Raw genomic sequence first — 17,029 nt, 5'->3', positions numbered from 1 at the left:
ATTAATATTTGCTTTATAAGTGCCTAATAAACAGCCAATATCTCAGTATGCATGCTAATAAGCAACTATAGTGAGATTTGGACCCTAAAGTAGTGTTACCTATATAACTATTATACCATCTAAAATATTCTCAAGAAAACGTGTTTTAGTAGAGAAAAGGGAAAAAGGTTTGAATATGTATTAATAAATTGCCAGATTTTATTGTTAGAAGCTGCAGCACCCAATGGCATGATCAAGATCAACATCTACTCAAATATGTCATCATATGTAATGAAACACATATGTTAAAAGGCAACGGTTGTGATCAAATTCAAATCTACTAAAACATAAATTATATTTTACCCAATGTACGCTATAACACAACGTGATAAGACTGACGCATGGAAGGAAGCCTACAGAGTGCATACGCAGTGGTAAATCAACAATTGTTTGAGTTGAGTTGAGTTGAGTTGAGTTGAGTTGAGCTGAGAACATGCAGCCTATCAGCTCCCAGCACAGATCTTCAATCATTAAAGCACTAAACCACAGCCACCTCCGGCGCGTGACGTGTGATCGCTGCTGTCCATCCGCGACGGAGCGCAACACTGTAACCGGTGGAGGCAACACGTCCCTCAGACTCACTGGTGCTGAAGCCGCGCGCATTCGGAAGATTCCAGCATCCCGCGACCTCTCGCATCTACAGTATGGATCATGATGCCTTTCATCGCCGGATGAAACTTCCCTTCCTTTTATTTGCTCGCTTTCATTACGTTCGCATCCTAACGTGTATTGTAATGCAATTTAATATTCGTGGGTATCAGTAACCTGAGGTATTAACTGTTTGTTTATTTGTTTTGTTTTTTTTTTTCGTAGTTATGATTGTCAATCTGACTCGCGCGCAACTGCGCTCAATAAACTGACGCTTTCATTTAGTTGCACTTCAGCTTCACCAAAAAGCGCAGAGATTTCTGGAGTGAACTGCCTTGTGAACGCGCAACTGGAGCAGAGCCAGTGCCATGGGTAAGAGCATAAAGCAAAGAAAGATTTCTGTTGGTTTGCTTAATGACCGTGTTCTCGCATTTAAGTGCGTAATGCCATGACAAACTGCCTTTCGTATTCGAAGCGCATGCAAATCATTGAACTTGGATCATCTGTTGCAAATGAGATAATTGTGTGGTTTTAAATTGTGTGGACGCGTTTATTGATTATGGATTTGTGCGTGTGTTTTGCATGCATTTTGATGGGCAATCAGTTTCCCGATTTCAGTCATGTTCTGTTCCACCTTCCTGATCATTCATCACTTGACATTTACGCAAACGCCTTGTAGCCTAATTATATATTAAAACGCGCCGAGCTAAAATAACGTGAATGACTTTTACATGTGAGACTTTGTACAAAACGAGCTTTATCATGCGATTTTTAAGATATGAATATATGTAGCAACAAATGTAGTAAGAAATCATCTCTTCTCCCTTTTCTGCTATAGCCTTTTTCTTCAATTTTGTATTTTTCTGATGATTAATTATCAAAATGAAAACAAAATCCTTCCGTTGAACGGTGTTGCCCACAGTAACGAGTGCAGGCAGGAAATGTTGCAGTTGGTGCATATCAACATGGTAGGAAAATGTCACCTTTTTGCCATCACTAATTATTTTTTTTAAAGTGAACATAATCATTTGTCACACTGTAGGGCAATTTAGACTGAGACTCTAAGGCAAAAGGATGACATGCTCTATCATATATTCACAAACATTGTAACCTAAAGAAGAAAAAAAAGTATCCAAACAGCCTCACAGTTATTTTAAAGCTGCAATTGAGCATAATAGTTAAAGATTGACCACAATGTTGTTTTTGGCACATCATATTAAATGCTTAGAAATTCCTTATGATAGGTCTGAGTCAAATGGAATGGAAGCGTTTTACAGTTTGTAATTGGTCTCTTGCTGGCAGTCCAGTGGACATGATAGACTTTGGTTTGATATTTTGCATTCAGGGTTGCACTCGGCAGTTGCTAGGCTTCATAATGCTACATTTCATTGTGCTTTACACTGAAATCCACAATTACCTCAATCATCATTTGAATCAGTGGCCATGTTTCAATCAATTATGGCTGTGCATTGACAGCGCCTCCATCTGTGGCCACTGCTGATTCTTTATGTTATTCTGACTAAGGTATGAATAGGAGCATGTCCTGCAGTTACACTACTCTAGCTTTGGTCATCAATATAGAGCACTTACTACAAAACGATGTTCTTCTTCTTCCCGGATGCATTAATGTCACAATTAACACTCAGTTTGTAAACTTTACATGACATTGTTTAAGCCTCTGGATAATCTATATTTTAGAAAAATTGTCAATTATAAAATAAAAACCTACTTGAAACTCATTTGTATGGATAAGGCATGATCAGCTTGAGTTAAATCTGAAATTAAAGGTTAGTTCACCCCCTCAAAAAAACAAACAAATCATCAATTACCATCATTTCATTCGACTTTCATTCATCTTTGAAACACAAATAAAGATAATTTAAAAGAAATCAGAGATATGTCTGTCCCTCTATTGAAAACTACTCAACTACCACTTTGACACTTCAAAGAGTTCATAAATAAATCATAAAACTATGAACTGAGCAGTTTAGCTCAATTTCTGAAGAGATATGATAGCATATGTGATGAACATTTCATTTAGGCTTTTATTAACAAATAATCATTGATTAGAGATCATAAACAGAAGCTCAACCGGACCTGCTTGACGTGCAAGAATGAACCTCATTGGTTCTCGCTGAAGCTCAAACGTGCTGCGTAACACGAGAATGAACCTCATTGGTTCTTGCAGAGAGAATGAACCTCATTGGTTCTTGCAGAGAGAATGAACCTCATTGGTTCTTGCAGAGAGAATGAACCTCATTGGTTCTTGCTGAAGCTCAAATGTGCTGCATAACACGAGAATGAACCTCATTGGTTCTTGCTGAAGCTCAAATGTGCTGCATAACACGAGAATGAACCTCATTGGTTCACGAGAATGAACCTCATTGGTTCTCGCAGAAGCTCAAACGTGCTGCGTAACACAAGAATGAACCTCATTGGTTCTTGCTGAAGCTCAAACGTGCTGCGTAACACGAGAATGAACCTCATTGGTTCTTGCAGAAGCTCAAACGTGCTGCGTAACACAAGAATGAACCTCATTGGTTCTCGCTGAAGCTCAAACGTGCTGCGTAACACGAGAATGAACCTCATTGGTTCTCGCTGAAGCTCAAACGTGCTCCGTAACACAAGAATGAACCTCATTGGTTCTTGCTGAAGCTCAAAAATATCTTTATTTATGTTCTGAAGATAAACTAAAGTCTTACAGGTTTAGAATGAGCCTTTAAGTTGAACCAAACGCAGGAAGAACTCCAGCCATCTATCAGAAGAGCATGTGAGATTCTCCGAGAAAAACACCAGAAAACAACAATTCCTTACATCATATAATGTTAAATAATTCAAAAAGTTTAACAGATACTCTATCACTGGAACCATCTTGAGTCTCAGAGCTAAACAGTGTTACGATGTTGACATGAATAACACATTTTCAAATCACAGATATGTTAATGTGAGCAAACATTTAATGTATGCCAGAATAACTATAGAGAAAACACCAGCTGATAACCGCATGCTCTATCAAGATGAATCTAATTTAATATTATTAACAAAATGCATCTTAAGGACTCCAGGGCAAAGAAGGGTTTTGTCCATATGGCACAAGTCCAGCCACATTATGAATATTTTAAAATTCCAGTCATGCACATCAAACTAGCATTAACATAGCCAATACTGGTTATGGTTGCCCAGACTCTACAGTTATACACTAACTAACTAAATAAATAAATAAATATTTTTTTTCAGTAAACAGAAAGATTTGCTCTGCCTTTATTTCTTTTCTTTCTTTCTTTCTTTCTTTCTTTCTTTCTTTCTTTCTTTCTTTCTTTCTTTCTTTCTTTCTTTCTTTCTTTCTTTCTTTCTTTCTTTCTTTCTTTCTTTCTTTCTTTCTTTCTTTCTGTTTAGACTTAGAATAATGCTAACCAATATTCATATTGTTAGGCATACAATAGTTTTCAGTTACTGTTGTAGGTAATACTGCATATCCAATTATAAAATAAGCAATTTCAAGCAAATAGTGCTGGAATGGAAAAAAATATCAGTTTTTTAACTGAGATAAGCAGAAAGGCTCTGGAGAGTGAACTTGACCTCCATGCCTCCCCATTCTAGTGTGTGTGTGTGGGGTGGGGGTGGGGGTGGGGGGTTCACAACTCCATTCTGCTGTGAAACACAATCTTTAAAACATCAAATCAATTCTGACGGATAAAACCAAGTCCCATTTTTTGTGACACGCATTGGATTTCCTGTTTCACCACATGAAACACACACACACACACACACACACACACACACACACACACACACACACACACACACACACACGTACGTTTGTTTTTGTGAAATGTGGGGACATTCCATATAGGCGTAATGGTTTTTATACTGTATAAACCGTATTTTCTATCCCTCTACACTGCCCCTGTCCCTAAACCTACTCATCATAGGAAACTCTGTATTTTTACTTTCTCAAAAAACTCATCCTGTGTGATTTATAAGCATTTTTAAATATGGGTACATGGTCAGTGTCCTCATATTTCACCCTCTCCTTGTAATACCTGTGTCATACCCATGCCATTATACACATTTGAGTCCTCATATTTCACAAAAATATGCCCACACACATACACACACAACGAAACAAAATGGCTTGTCAATAGAGTTAAAAAAAAAGGATTTGAACCCTTAACCTTGATGTTGCTAGCACCAATTGAGCTATAGTAAATGCACACAGACAGAGGTTGAACGCTTATTAATTTCAGCCTTGTCACTGACAAAAATAATGCAATTCTCAGAAGCACAATATGCTTTCACCTTTTCCTCCGGCAAGGTTTAGTTTGCTCTCCCCTATGGCTCTTGACAGGGCTTGTATTTCAATCAGATTATGATCGGATGACACAAAATAGACTCAAATTAGGATTAGCTACGCCCTTAAATGTTAAACTGAGGACAGAGCAGAAAAACATTATAAAAAGCACAGCAAACTCCTTGCAGGGGCAGTCCATTGGGAAGTGTTAGTCCCTGTGGACAGACAGCATGAAAAAAAGGAAAACCTTAAATAGAGCTCAGTCGGAAAGTGTTGGTAACGCATACTGTGAACTGGGAATTGAAGCTGGAGTGAAAGTTAATCTACCACAAAGCAAGACATCAAGAAACAACCTTCAAAGTTTAAACTGGGGCTGTCAAATGATTAATTATGTAAATTGAATTAATTGTATCGTATGCCATTTAATTAACCATTTTCAATTTGATTGCATACACACACACACATATATGCATTATCATTCAGAAGATTTGAGTAAATCTCCTGAATGATATTGCATTTATCAAATAAAGATAATTGGCCAAATTCAATTGACAGCCATAGTTTTAACACAAATGTGTACTATAAAGCAACTCTTAACTTTTCTCCATCTGGTCCTTTTCTGGCAGTGTTAATTGGTTCTTTAGATTAAAAAGACAGCAGTCTCTGCTATAGCATCAGTTATGTAAATGTTCTTGTGTACCTGAAGAAATGAAGAAATGTGGCACATTTGCTTTATTTGTGTGGTTAGCCGGCTACATTATTATTCAAACCCTCGCTGCATTCATCTTGTTTCTTAATCATCTCCTGCTGAGTCCGGCCCGTGTATTACTCTCCATGTCAGGGTAATGGAACAGTGCAGGATATCAACTTGTCTTTTTGCCAAAGGAGATGGCAGCTCTCGTTCTCTCACCGTCTCTCTGCATCCTTCTGAACCATAGAAACATGAACATGAATGTCCTTGAATGTCAATTAGTTTCCCTTGGAATCCCAAAAAAGAGGTCTGTTAAAAAATGGTTGAAAAGTTCACAAGTTCTACATCAGATCACAACTATACCCTCCAAAGTGAGACTTTGAGTAAAGTAAGAGACAAGGAGCAACGTAATGTGATGAATTTTAGAATTAAACTGGAAATATATGATTTTCTGACATAAGCCGAAATGAAGCAGAAGAAATTACATTTTGATAAAAGATTACAAACACATTTCGGGAATCATGCTCATTTAAGGAATAGTTCACCCAGAAATGAACTAAAATCATGAGTCATTTACTGACCCTCAAGTTTTTCTAAACCTGTACATTTGAGAATGTCTTTCTTCTGCTCAACACAAACGAAGATATTTTGAATATTATTATTTATTTATTTTTAAACATTTTTGGGTGAACTATCCATTGAAAACCAGGATTGTGTATTGAAGTAAACAGATCAATTTCTAAGGAAATCTAAAATGTGGACTGTCAGGAACGCACAACAAACAAAACTCTCCCCTCCATGAAGAACACAATGGGTGGCTATGCTTTTAAAAACAGCCTTATCTGCTCTTGATTTTAAACAGTTAAGTGAGAGGAAAACATTAAGCGAATCAGCTCTGAAAATCTTTAGCCTCTAATGACTCTCAAAGGTTTAATTTGCTCATTGATTTCTTTAACAGCCAGACCTGGAGATTGATTGCAGAGGTTCACATGCAGTCGTTTTTTTAAGGATGAAGTTTTTTCCTGTTGTACCAATTTAATAACAAGCTAGAGAAAATGTTCCAAATGCATTGAGTTGCTCATGAAATACCCTGGAGAAAATCCCATCCATAGCTCCATGAGAATGCAGCTTCCATCAAATAGTTTGTCCCCAAATAAGATAATGTGTAGTATTAATGGGTCATATAAAATGTGGTCTTTTGAGGCAGCTATATCCGCCAGCGTACCTGGTCATGCTGGAAGAATTACCACATTCTTATGGGTCTTCTTTATCCATTAAGACCATGTCGCTAATGATCTCTGCTGCTAAGGGAATCTCAATACCATCTCACTGTTCCAGTAACTAGTCAGCAGGAGATGGGTTACTGGCCTTTAGCCACTGAACGAAACATATTTACTGCTCCGATAGGACACTATTATATAAAATTGATGACTGTGTAAACCGTTTGGTATGCCCTATTGCTGTTGCACGTCTCTGCTTGTTAAAGCATCAACGCAAAGCAGCAGAACAGCAGGACTCTTATTTGTCATGTGTTCCTTGCTAATGATACAAGCAAACTTTGAGACGGATGACCCTGATGTCGCCTTTCTTTCGCTCTTAATTTAGCGTGACGCCTAAAATGCATTCGATGTTTGAGATTGTGAAGGCATGCTGTTTTTAATCTCCAACATTAGTTCAATCTTTTGAGGGGGTGTACAGGGAAGGACGGGTTGCTCTGTGTATATGTATGCTGATTAGCTCGGCTCTGATAAGTGAAGCTCATTGATTTCCATTCATTTAAAACACTCTCTTCGCTTCCCACTCGCTTCCATTTTGTCTGAAACCAGGGTACATTAAAAGGTGTAGCGCTAAATGATGGATAATTCCTCTCCAATCCTCGTATTCAATTAGAGGGTCCCCAGTGCGTTTTTTAGATTTCATACATTATGTCTTAATAGCTTGAAAACACTCACCACACTCTACAGGATGTTCCCCATCCATCACAGTCATGAATCGTTTTCCTTGATGATAAAGGTGAGGCTGTGCATAATGGATGTGCTGCGCACACATTCAGTCACCTGCAAACCTGTGCTCTCTGGGTGAATACTAAAACTGACCTCAAATGTTGTCTGTCTGTGTTCTGTCTGTGTTTCTCCGCAGGGCCCTTACTCTGGGAAGGGCGCCTGTCATGTTTTCTTCTCCATGCTTCTGTTCTCCTGCTGCTCAGCAAGGGGGAGCGGATGTGCCCTGTGAGTTGCCGCTGCGAAGGCAAGATTGTTTACTGCGAGTCTGGCGCCTTTCAAGACGTCCCGGAGAACATCTCTCTAGGGTGCCAGGGTCTATCTCTGCGGTACAACAGCCTCCTGTTGTTGCTACCTTACCAGTTTGCTCACCTCAACCAGCTGGTCTGGCTCTACCTGGACCACAATTCCATCAGTGTAGTGGATAGACTGGCCTTCCAGGGACTTCGTCGGCTGAAGGAACTAATCCTAAGCTCTAACAAGATTGTGCAGTTGCAAAATGGCACCTTTGAGACCGTCCCAAACCTGCGCAACCTTGACCTGTCCTACAATCAGATGCAGGACTTGATACCAGGGCATTTCCATGGGCTTCGCAAGCTTCAGAATCTTCACCTGCGATCAAACAACATCAGAAACATCCCAGTCCGTACGTTTATGGAATGTCGGAGCCTGGAGTTTCTAGATTTGGGTTACAATCGCCTACGGACTATCACTCGTACCACCTTTCTGGGACTGCTCAGGCTGACGGAACTTCACCTTGAACACAATCAGTTTTCCCGGATTAACTTTTTCCTATTTCCACGCCTCTTAAATCTGCAGGCTCTTTATCTGCAGTGGAATCGCATACGGACAGTCGTCCAAGGTTCGCCTTGGACTTGGCACACTTTGCAGAAACTGGATCTATCAGGCAACGAGATTCAAATTTTGGATCCTGCTGTTTTTAGGTGTTTGCCCAACTTGCATACACTCAATCTGGAGTCCAACAAGATCAGTAATGTGTCCCAGGAAGTGGTTTCATCATGGATCTCCATTAGCACTATCAACCTGGCAGGAAACATATGGGACTGCAGCTCTAGTATCTGCCCTCTGGTGTCTTGGCTGAGAAACTTCAGGGGAACTAGAGACGCCAGCATTATTTGCAGCACTCCCAAATCTCTTCAGGGAGAAAGAGTTATGGAGGCAGTGAGGAACAACTCAGTGTGTGAGGAGATATTCACTGTAGAACCAACCACGGAATTAACACTTCTTTTGACTACTACTACAACAACTCTTTATGTGACAAAGCCACCCACAACCACCACTCCAGCCCCACGGACCACAACTAGACAGCTTTTCCAAGTTACTCACATACAAAGACTCACCCCAAAGGTTTTATTCCCTGTTCTGTCTGACAAAGAATCCCTACCACCTCTATCAGTGACACCTAGCAGCTTACCCTTTACCCCCGAACCAGAGTTTGAGCATATGACCTTCCACAAGATCATCGCCGGCAGCGTTGCCCTATTTCTCTCGGTGTCATTAATCCTATTAGTGATTTACGTGTCGTGGCGACGATACCCTAACAGCATGAGACAACTCCAGCAGCACTCCATCCGACGCAAGCGCAGGAAAAAGACTCGAGAGCCTGAACATAACATCAACTCTCAACTGCAAGAGTATTATCTAAGCTACAACCATGCCAATGCAGAGACGATGGACTCTATGGTTAACGGGGCGTGCACCTGCACCATCTCGGGCTCCAGAGAGTGCGAGGTATGACCTACCACTAAAAAAACGCATTCTCTGCATCGGGGAGTCAGAGGTAAACTTTTTTAAGAGCATGACTGCCCATAAAATTATTTCTTCTCTTTGCCCTTCTGTTGGGAAAGCGGGAAAGTGGGAAAAGCTCACATATTATTTGCATGAATAGAGGAATAGTTCACCTAAAAACAAAAATGCTCTCATTATTTATTCACCAAGTCATTCCAAACATGCATGCTGATATGGTTTTACATAGATTCCCCAAAGGACAATCTTAATGCAAAGATATTTTTTTCCCATACAATCATAGAGACTATACCTGCCAAGCTGTAAAAAGGACAGCAACCTTCCCCTCATGAAATTAGCATAAATGTAGTCAATTTGACTCGTGCACTATTTTCCAAATCTTCTGAAGCTTAAGTCAATTGAACAACTTAGTTTTGTCATTTTTAGAGCTTGACATTAACACCTGCCAACCAAATGTGGGTGTATTTTAGTAATGGCGTGTAACGCAGCCACTTTACATAAACATAGTTCTGTTTTAAGTAAGCGTAAAACAGTTGAGAAAGAAAGCATGTGTGCAACAGTATAATGGGTCTTAAAGTGACAGCAGCCTAATATACCTGCTGCCAAATTAGGAGATAATATATAAATATCATTATGCCCCCTGATGTCAAAGTTGTGGCCAGTGAAAATGTTGAACTGCTAATAACTTTGGAAAACAGTGGCTGCTGGGCAAAAAAGTTAATGTCAAGCCCTGATTTATACATGAACACTTTGATTCCCCTTGCATGCTCTACAGAAGAAAAAAAACAATGCATACATGTTTAGAAAAAGTAAACGACAACATTTTCCATTTTGGGTAATGCTTGAATTGCTTTTGGAAGATTTATACTGTAAACAGTCCACACGTCTCTTATGATCAGCATTGCACAGGATATTAGTCGCTAATAGTGAAAAGGATGAAAGAAGTTCACAGCAACTGTGAGGGATTGTGGCTGCTCACCGAGAATTAAATATGTCTTATCATGGCAGGTAACTGAGCAGCTCCCTGTGATAGACTTTTCTACCCACCATCTGCCTGTCTATCTGCATATGAGAAAGTCTCCTTATCTGCAAGGAGCCAAAAAGTGAAAGAGGGATGATTGTTAGAGGTCAGGTCAATCAAGTTTAGTATATATATAAAATGAACAGTATGATTCAATCACATGACCACCTCAATATTCCTTAATATAGCTTAGTATACAATACATCACAACACCTAAACCCATCTTTACATTAATTAATTAGACTTGCTGGTTTTAAATGAACTACTGCTTTATTTCAAAGGTGTGTATGGCACAGTGGGTAGTGCATGTACTCATAAGGATTTAATCAAAGGATTAAATCTGTTCTTCTACCCTTTTCAAACTGACAATTGATATGGAAAAGTTGTAAACAAGTGCATCCGCTGACCATCATAGTGGTACATTCAATTTAACAACCCTTGAGTGCTTTTAAATTAGCTCTATTATTCTCTCTTGAAGGTCTCCCTCAATTAAACTTAATTCATAGCTAGCAATCCCAGCAGAGTTCTATTGTCTAAGGTTGCCTTACAAAAAGAATAAGCCTTTTTTGACACAAAACAACACTTACAGTGGCATTATTGTGAGTCACTATTATCAGGCCTTGTGTTTATCATGGAACTAGAAGAAACTGCAATAACGTTCAGTAATTATGTACTTAAATTATGAAGACCTTATTTTACAAAGCCTTCTTTATTCTAGATGCATTATCCTGCATGACTACATTCTTTGCCCTTTACCAGTTCCCGCTGTTGGAAATCAATGCACATATTCATGTTTTCCATCACCTTCAATTATTGCCTAGTCTTTTAACTCCAGCTTGGGGCTGCTACATCATTCATTTGATCACTTCTTTGGAGCTCTGTGTTGTAACGGGTCATCACATATTTAGTTTTGACATTTTATGAGCGGGAGTGCTCATTTATGTGTGTTATTATTTATATTTTTGTTGTTGTTGTTGTTATTTTTGTCCTATTGCCCTGGCTCTAGATTAGTCTCTCTTATTATTTTGGGTGATGCAATATAATTAAATGCTCCCTCGTAAAAGCTTTCACAAACCTAAGCAAAAACTGCATGACATTTTTGATTGGGAAGATACATGCCATAATTGTACCTAATCTGACTCTCAGTCCTCCCTTGAGAGAAAAGCACAGCAATTGTAGATCACACTGGCTGATGTGTGCACAATCGAATGCTTGCTGTATTGTGTCTTTCCGGCTGAAACACTTTTCTGGCATACATCACAGTGAGTGTGATGGGTTTGGAAACTGTGTGTGTGTGTGTGTGTGTGTGTGTGTGGTTGTGTGTGTGTGTGTGTGTGTGTGTGTGTGTGTGTGTGTGTGTGTGTGTGTGTGTGTGTGTGTGTGTGTGTGTGTGTGTGTGTGTGTGTGTGTGTGTGTGTGTGTGTGTGTGTGTGTGTGTGTGTGTGTGTGTGTGTGTGTGTGTTCCTTGTTTGGCAATACTTGTGAGGACACGAATGTCCTCACTTATATAGTAAAACATGAAAATGACCCACTAGTGAGGACATTGGAAAGGTTCTCACTAGTTTTAAAAGGCTTATAAATCAGCCAAAACATGTTTTTATTTAAATCTGTTGATCTGCACATGTTTCTGTGATGGGTAGGTTTAGGGGTAGGGGTTGGGTTAGGGGATAGAAAGTATCATTAACCTGATATAAAATCAATGGAAGTCTATTTAATGTCCTCACTAATATAGTGAAACAAACCTGTGTGTGTGTGTGTGTGTGTGTGTGTGTGTGTGTGTGTGTGTGTGTGTGTGTGTGTGTGTGTGTGTGTGTGTGTGTGTGTGTGTGTGTGTGTGTGTGTGTGTGTGTGTGTGTGTGTCGGAGGGGGAAGAATTAAGTAATGTAATTTATCAGGCCTCCTAATACTCGTGTAAATTCTGTAATAAAGGTTTTTCTTACTTTGGAACTTCAAGCCTGAAGTACTCCAGTCTAGCTTTTGCGAGTCTGCCGTCGTCCAGAACCATCTGCTTTTATTTAATCGTACCTAAATAGCCGCTAACACATAATTGCTTTAGGTCAGGGTTGCACTTTATTTCGATGATCCACTTTAGACACTCTACTGACAACTTTGCGACGACATGTCAACTAACTCTCAGAATATTAGTAGACTATAAGTTAGGGTTCAGGTTAGAAGAATAAGTTGAAGTAATTGCATAGTAACATTATGACAGGTGAAGTGAATAACACTGATTATCTCTTCATCACGGCACCTGTTAGTGGGCGGGATACATTAGACAGCAAGTGAACAGTTTGTCCTCAAAGCTAATGTGTTAGAAGCATGAAAAATGTGCAAGCATATGGATTTGAGCGAGTTTGACAAGGGCCAAATTGTAATGGCAAGACGACAGGGTCACAGCATCTTCAAAACTGCAGCTCTTGTGGGGTGTTCACGGTCTGCAGTGGTCAGTATCTATCAAAAGTGATCCAAGGAAGGAACAGCGGTGAACCGGTGACAGGGTCGTGGGCGGCCAAGGCTCATTGATGCACGTGGGGAGCGAAAACTGGTTTGTGTTGGTAGATCAAACAGATGAGCTACTGTAGCTCAAATTGCTGAAGAAGTCAATGCTGGTTCTGATAGAAAGGTGTCAGAATACACAGTACATTGCAGTGTGTTGCGTATGGGGCTGCATAGCCAAAGATCAGTCCTGATGCTCATGCTGACCCCTGTCCACCACCGATAGCGGCAACAGTGGGCATGTGAGCATCAGAATTAGACCAGCAATGGTTTTCTTTTACACCATGTGGATGGTCTGGTGCGTGTGCATCACTTACACATGGCACCAGGATGCACTATGGGAAGAAGGCACGCCAGCAGTAGTAGTGTGATGCTTTGGGCAATGTTCTGCTGGGAAACCTTGGGTCCTGCCTGATGTTACTTTGAAAAGTACCGCCTACATAAGCATTGTTGCAGACCATGTACATCCTTTCATGAAAACAATATTCACTGGTGGCTTTGGCTCTTTCACCAGGATAATGATTCTGCCACAAAGCAAAAATGGTTCAGGAATGGTTTGAGGAGCACAACAATGAGATTGAGGTGTTGACTTGGGCTCCAAATTTCCCAGATCTCAATCCAGTCTAGTATCTGTAGGATGTGCTGAACAAACAAGTCCGATCCATGGAGGCCCCACCTCGCAATTTACAGGACTTAAAGGATCTGCTGCTAACATCTTCAGGAGTCTAGTGGAGTCCATGCCTCAACATATCAGGGCTGTTTTGTTAGCAAACTAACACAATATTAGGTTTTACAATGTTTACAATGTTTACAATACAATGTTTTGGGAGAGCCTGGCAGTCTAATGGTTAATAAGCCATAATAGTTAGAAGGATAATGTGGACCATTGAAATAAAATGACCCGGCCTAAACACTTTACAATAAGGTCTTGTGTTAACATTAGTTAATGTATGAATTAACATTATCAATGAGCAATATATTTGGTACAGCATTCATTAATCTTTGTTCATGTTAGTTAACAAAAATCCAGCTGTTAACAGTTTGTTCATGTCAGGTCAGAGTAATGTTAACCCATAATGTATTTGTAAATGTTGAAAATGTATATTCTTAATTCAGGTTAACTAAAGTAGTTAACTAATGTTACCTTATAGGTCACAAACAAACGCACACACACACACACACACACACACACACACACACACACACACACACACACACACACACACACACAGTACTTTAGTTCCATATTATTGAAATCCAGTCTTATTATTAATTGACTTCTAAGGACACTTCAAATGTATTGGTATGTTCATTTGAACGATGTACAATCACTTCTGAGTAATTTGTTGTATTAATTGCTATATCATTATTTGATTAAATTAATTAGCATGCTTCAATTGATTCCCAGCCCTAATTAAATGCAGCTTATCACATAATTGTACATATTAGGGCAGGACAATATATAGGTGGTTTTAAAAGGAAGGAGAAAACACTTCCAGTTCATCCAACTGTTTTTCATTGCAACTTAACCACTTCAGCTCACCATAATCTGTTTTTAAAATATATAACTCGCGCACCACAAAACTAGACATATATGGTATCATTTGCAAGATTAGAACCTCAGCTTACTTAATAACCCAATAACTTCTGCATTTATATTACATAGAAAAAAATAATACGGTCTGAATTCGACCCCCCCCCAACCCCCCCCCCCCCCCCCCTTGAGAAAATCATGCAAATAAAGTAACATTTCATATTTTTATCACACAAACACACCTAAAATAGACAAGTCATATATCAAATGAAAGCTATCGGCCTCAGGAATATCGCTGAGCATATTTCACCAATCCAATAATTTTCAGTAAATTTACTATCAAAAGAATCACAAAGATTGAAATGACTCCTTTGAACAAGCAAACACATGAGTCATATTCCTGTTCGGATCACAAACTTGTTGTAAAGCTACTAGCCTCAAACCCTATATCTGCTTGTTCCTTAGGTTGTTTGCTTCAAAATGAGACTATTTTTACATGTCTGTGAGCAAGCATGGCCAAACGACATGTAATATGTCACCGATGTCCAGATCAAAACGTGATGCAGACAAATACTCTTATTATTGCTAGTTTTGATTCTCGATGTTAGCCACGATTTTTGATGATGTCATCACATATTGCATCATGCTACAGAAAAGCTGAGAATCTCAGCTCTTTATAGACATGTGGATCATGATTGTAGACCAATCAGAGCCCGAGATCTCCCTTTACAAAGTTGAAGAGTGGCGGAGCCTTCTTTTCGATTTCCTAGTGGCCAGTTTATGTCAATGCAGATTATGAGAGTTATTAGATACTTTGGTCAGATAAATCTCAATAAATTTTATTTGCAAGGAGATATCAAGAAAATTCTTTTTTTCCCCTGTTTAGTGCCAATTTATAGAATCAATAAATAAAAACTTCAAAAAAGGATCCCAAAATGATTTTTAAAAAATATATAGATTTTTAAATAACAAATTAATTAAAAATTAATCAAAATATTTATTTTGTATCGATATTTATCATAAGATTGTGAATAGATACAATATAATACATGCAATATTCCACCACTGTGTTAAAATGTAGAGTTTTTTCTGTAAAATCAGACCCTTTTTATCAATTTACTCCAATGTATGTGGGTAGGGCGCTTTTTTAAATTCAGATATTCCTAATTCTCAAAAAAAATGCAAAATGTGCTGCAGAGCTGACGTGGTTAATCTGTGTATTTAAATCAGTAAAAGTACATGAAAACCACAAATGCACTAAAATACACAAGGTAAATGTCAGCAAAGAGCATTAAACCATTGCAAAAGATATTAAGAAACCAAACCAGTAAGTTGTCCTTCGTTCTTGATGTCCAATGCAACTAAACCAGCTGAGAACTTCTGCCTTAACTCGTGTCATCATAATGATGAGCGCGATGCTCTGCTGGTGTGTGACATTCAGAGAATGTCACATTTTACTGTGCTTGATAGTTCCATAAAGATGTCGATCATATTCTTGCCATTCTCGAAAGCTTGCAAATTATAGAAATATACAGTGTGGCATATGCTCATGCATCCTGCTGAAGGCATGTAGAGCTTATATTACCTCTCAGGGATCAATAAACTGCATCGTTCATCTCTCTGTTCACCAATACAAAAAAATGTGGTCTAAAACACGTCTGGAGGCTTGAGTATTTTAGGATTAGTATTGTAATTGTTAAATGTAACACCATAGGCAGAATACATTTTGCATTTGGGTAAACATCATATTCACATGCTGTTCATGGGCTAATTTTTCAGTAGATCTCCCGTACGGCTGACATTTCCCAAATCAAAACCAGCTGTCGTCTTTTATATTTTGATTCATTAGGATAGCCTAGTGGAACAGGCATCTTGAATTTCAAAGGCAAATGTCGTGGCAAAACCACTGTACTATATCAAGCTCTATTCTAACCTGTTCTTCAGTACTGTGACTAACTTCTCCAATCTTCCAGTGACCCCATAAGCGAGATTGTTTTCTTAGTCTGTCAATGGCACTTCCACCTCGGCTTCACACTTCTAATCTCAGCATGAAATTGCTCATTTTTACATTCTTTAAGTGGATGCTTCCTTGTTTCTGCTGCAGATAAGGATGCTTTGCCTCCAGATCTATGAAGTGAGGTGAACTTGGTGTTGTAATTTTGAGCTTTTTTTAGCCTGAAATTAGATGTGCATTCAGTCTGAGTGTGTCAAGGTTTGTACGCAGCAGGTCGTCATACCATGACTTTTATAGAACAAAATCAAATCAGGGTTTTCTTGTGATTAGAGGTTAGAAAAAGTCACTGTGTAAATCTCCTAAAGCCAATCAAGAACATGTCTGAGTCCTACATATTTAGTATATGACAGTTATATTTTGCACAAAGAATGTAAATACACAAATACTGTATGAGATTGAGTTGCATTATAAAATTAACCACATTTCTGCACAACATTCTCATTACTATAATGCATTACATTTTTTTTTCCATTACTTTAACTACTTGTGTCCAATATTATATTTTAATCAGCATAGATTAAAAACAATACAACAGATATGTATATAAATACCTTAAAACGTACAGTGAATATTAAGAATATGGGTGAA

At 38.8% G+C, this 17,029-nt stretch overlaps 1 protein-coding gene across 2 annotated transcripts in view; it reads left to right on the top strand.

Moving 5' to 3' along the window:
• Positions 1-443: 443 nt before the first annotated feature.
• Positions 444-17,029, top strand: part of lrrtm4l2 (leucine rich repeat transmembrane neuronal 4 like 2) — a 39,075-nt gene continuing 22,489 nt past the window's right edge. Inside the window, exons 1-2 of one of the 2 annotated variants that reach the window (XM_067414428.1) lie at positions 444-999; positions 7,749-9,361. In XM_067414428.1, coding sequence (XP_067270529.1) covers positions 996-999; positions 7,749-9,361 — 1,617 coding nt within the window. In that variant the 5' untranslated portion in view covers positions 444-995. Of the gene's footprint in view, positions 1,000-7,748; positions 9,411-17,029 lie in introns of both variants that reach the window. The other variant, XM_067414429.1, reaches the window with a different exon arrangement.

The sequence above is a fragment of the Pseudorasbora parva genome, chromosome 13 (assembly GCF_024679245.1).
Source record: "Pseudorasbora parva isolate DD20220531a chromosome 13, ASM2467924v1, whole genome shotgun sequence".
NCBI classification, from domain to species: domain Eukaryota; kingdom Metazoa; phylum Chordata; class Actinopteri; order Cypriniformes; family Gobionidae; genus Pseudorasbora; species Pseudorasbora parva.
This window is presented reverse-complemented; position numbering and strand designations above follow the sequence as displayed.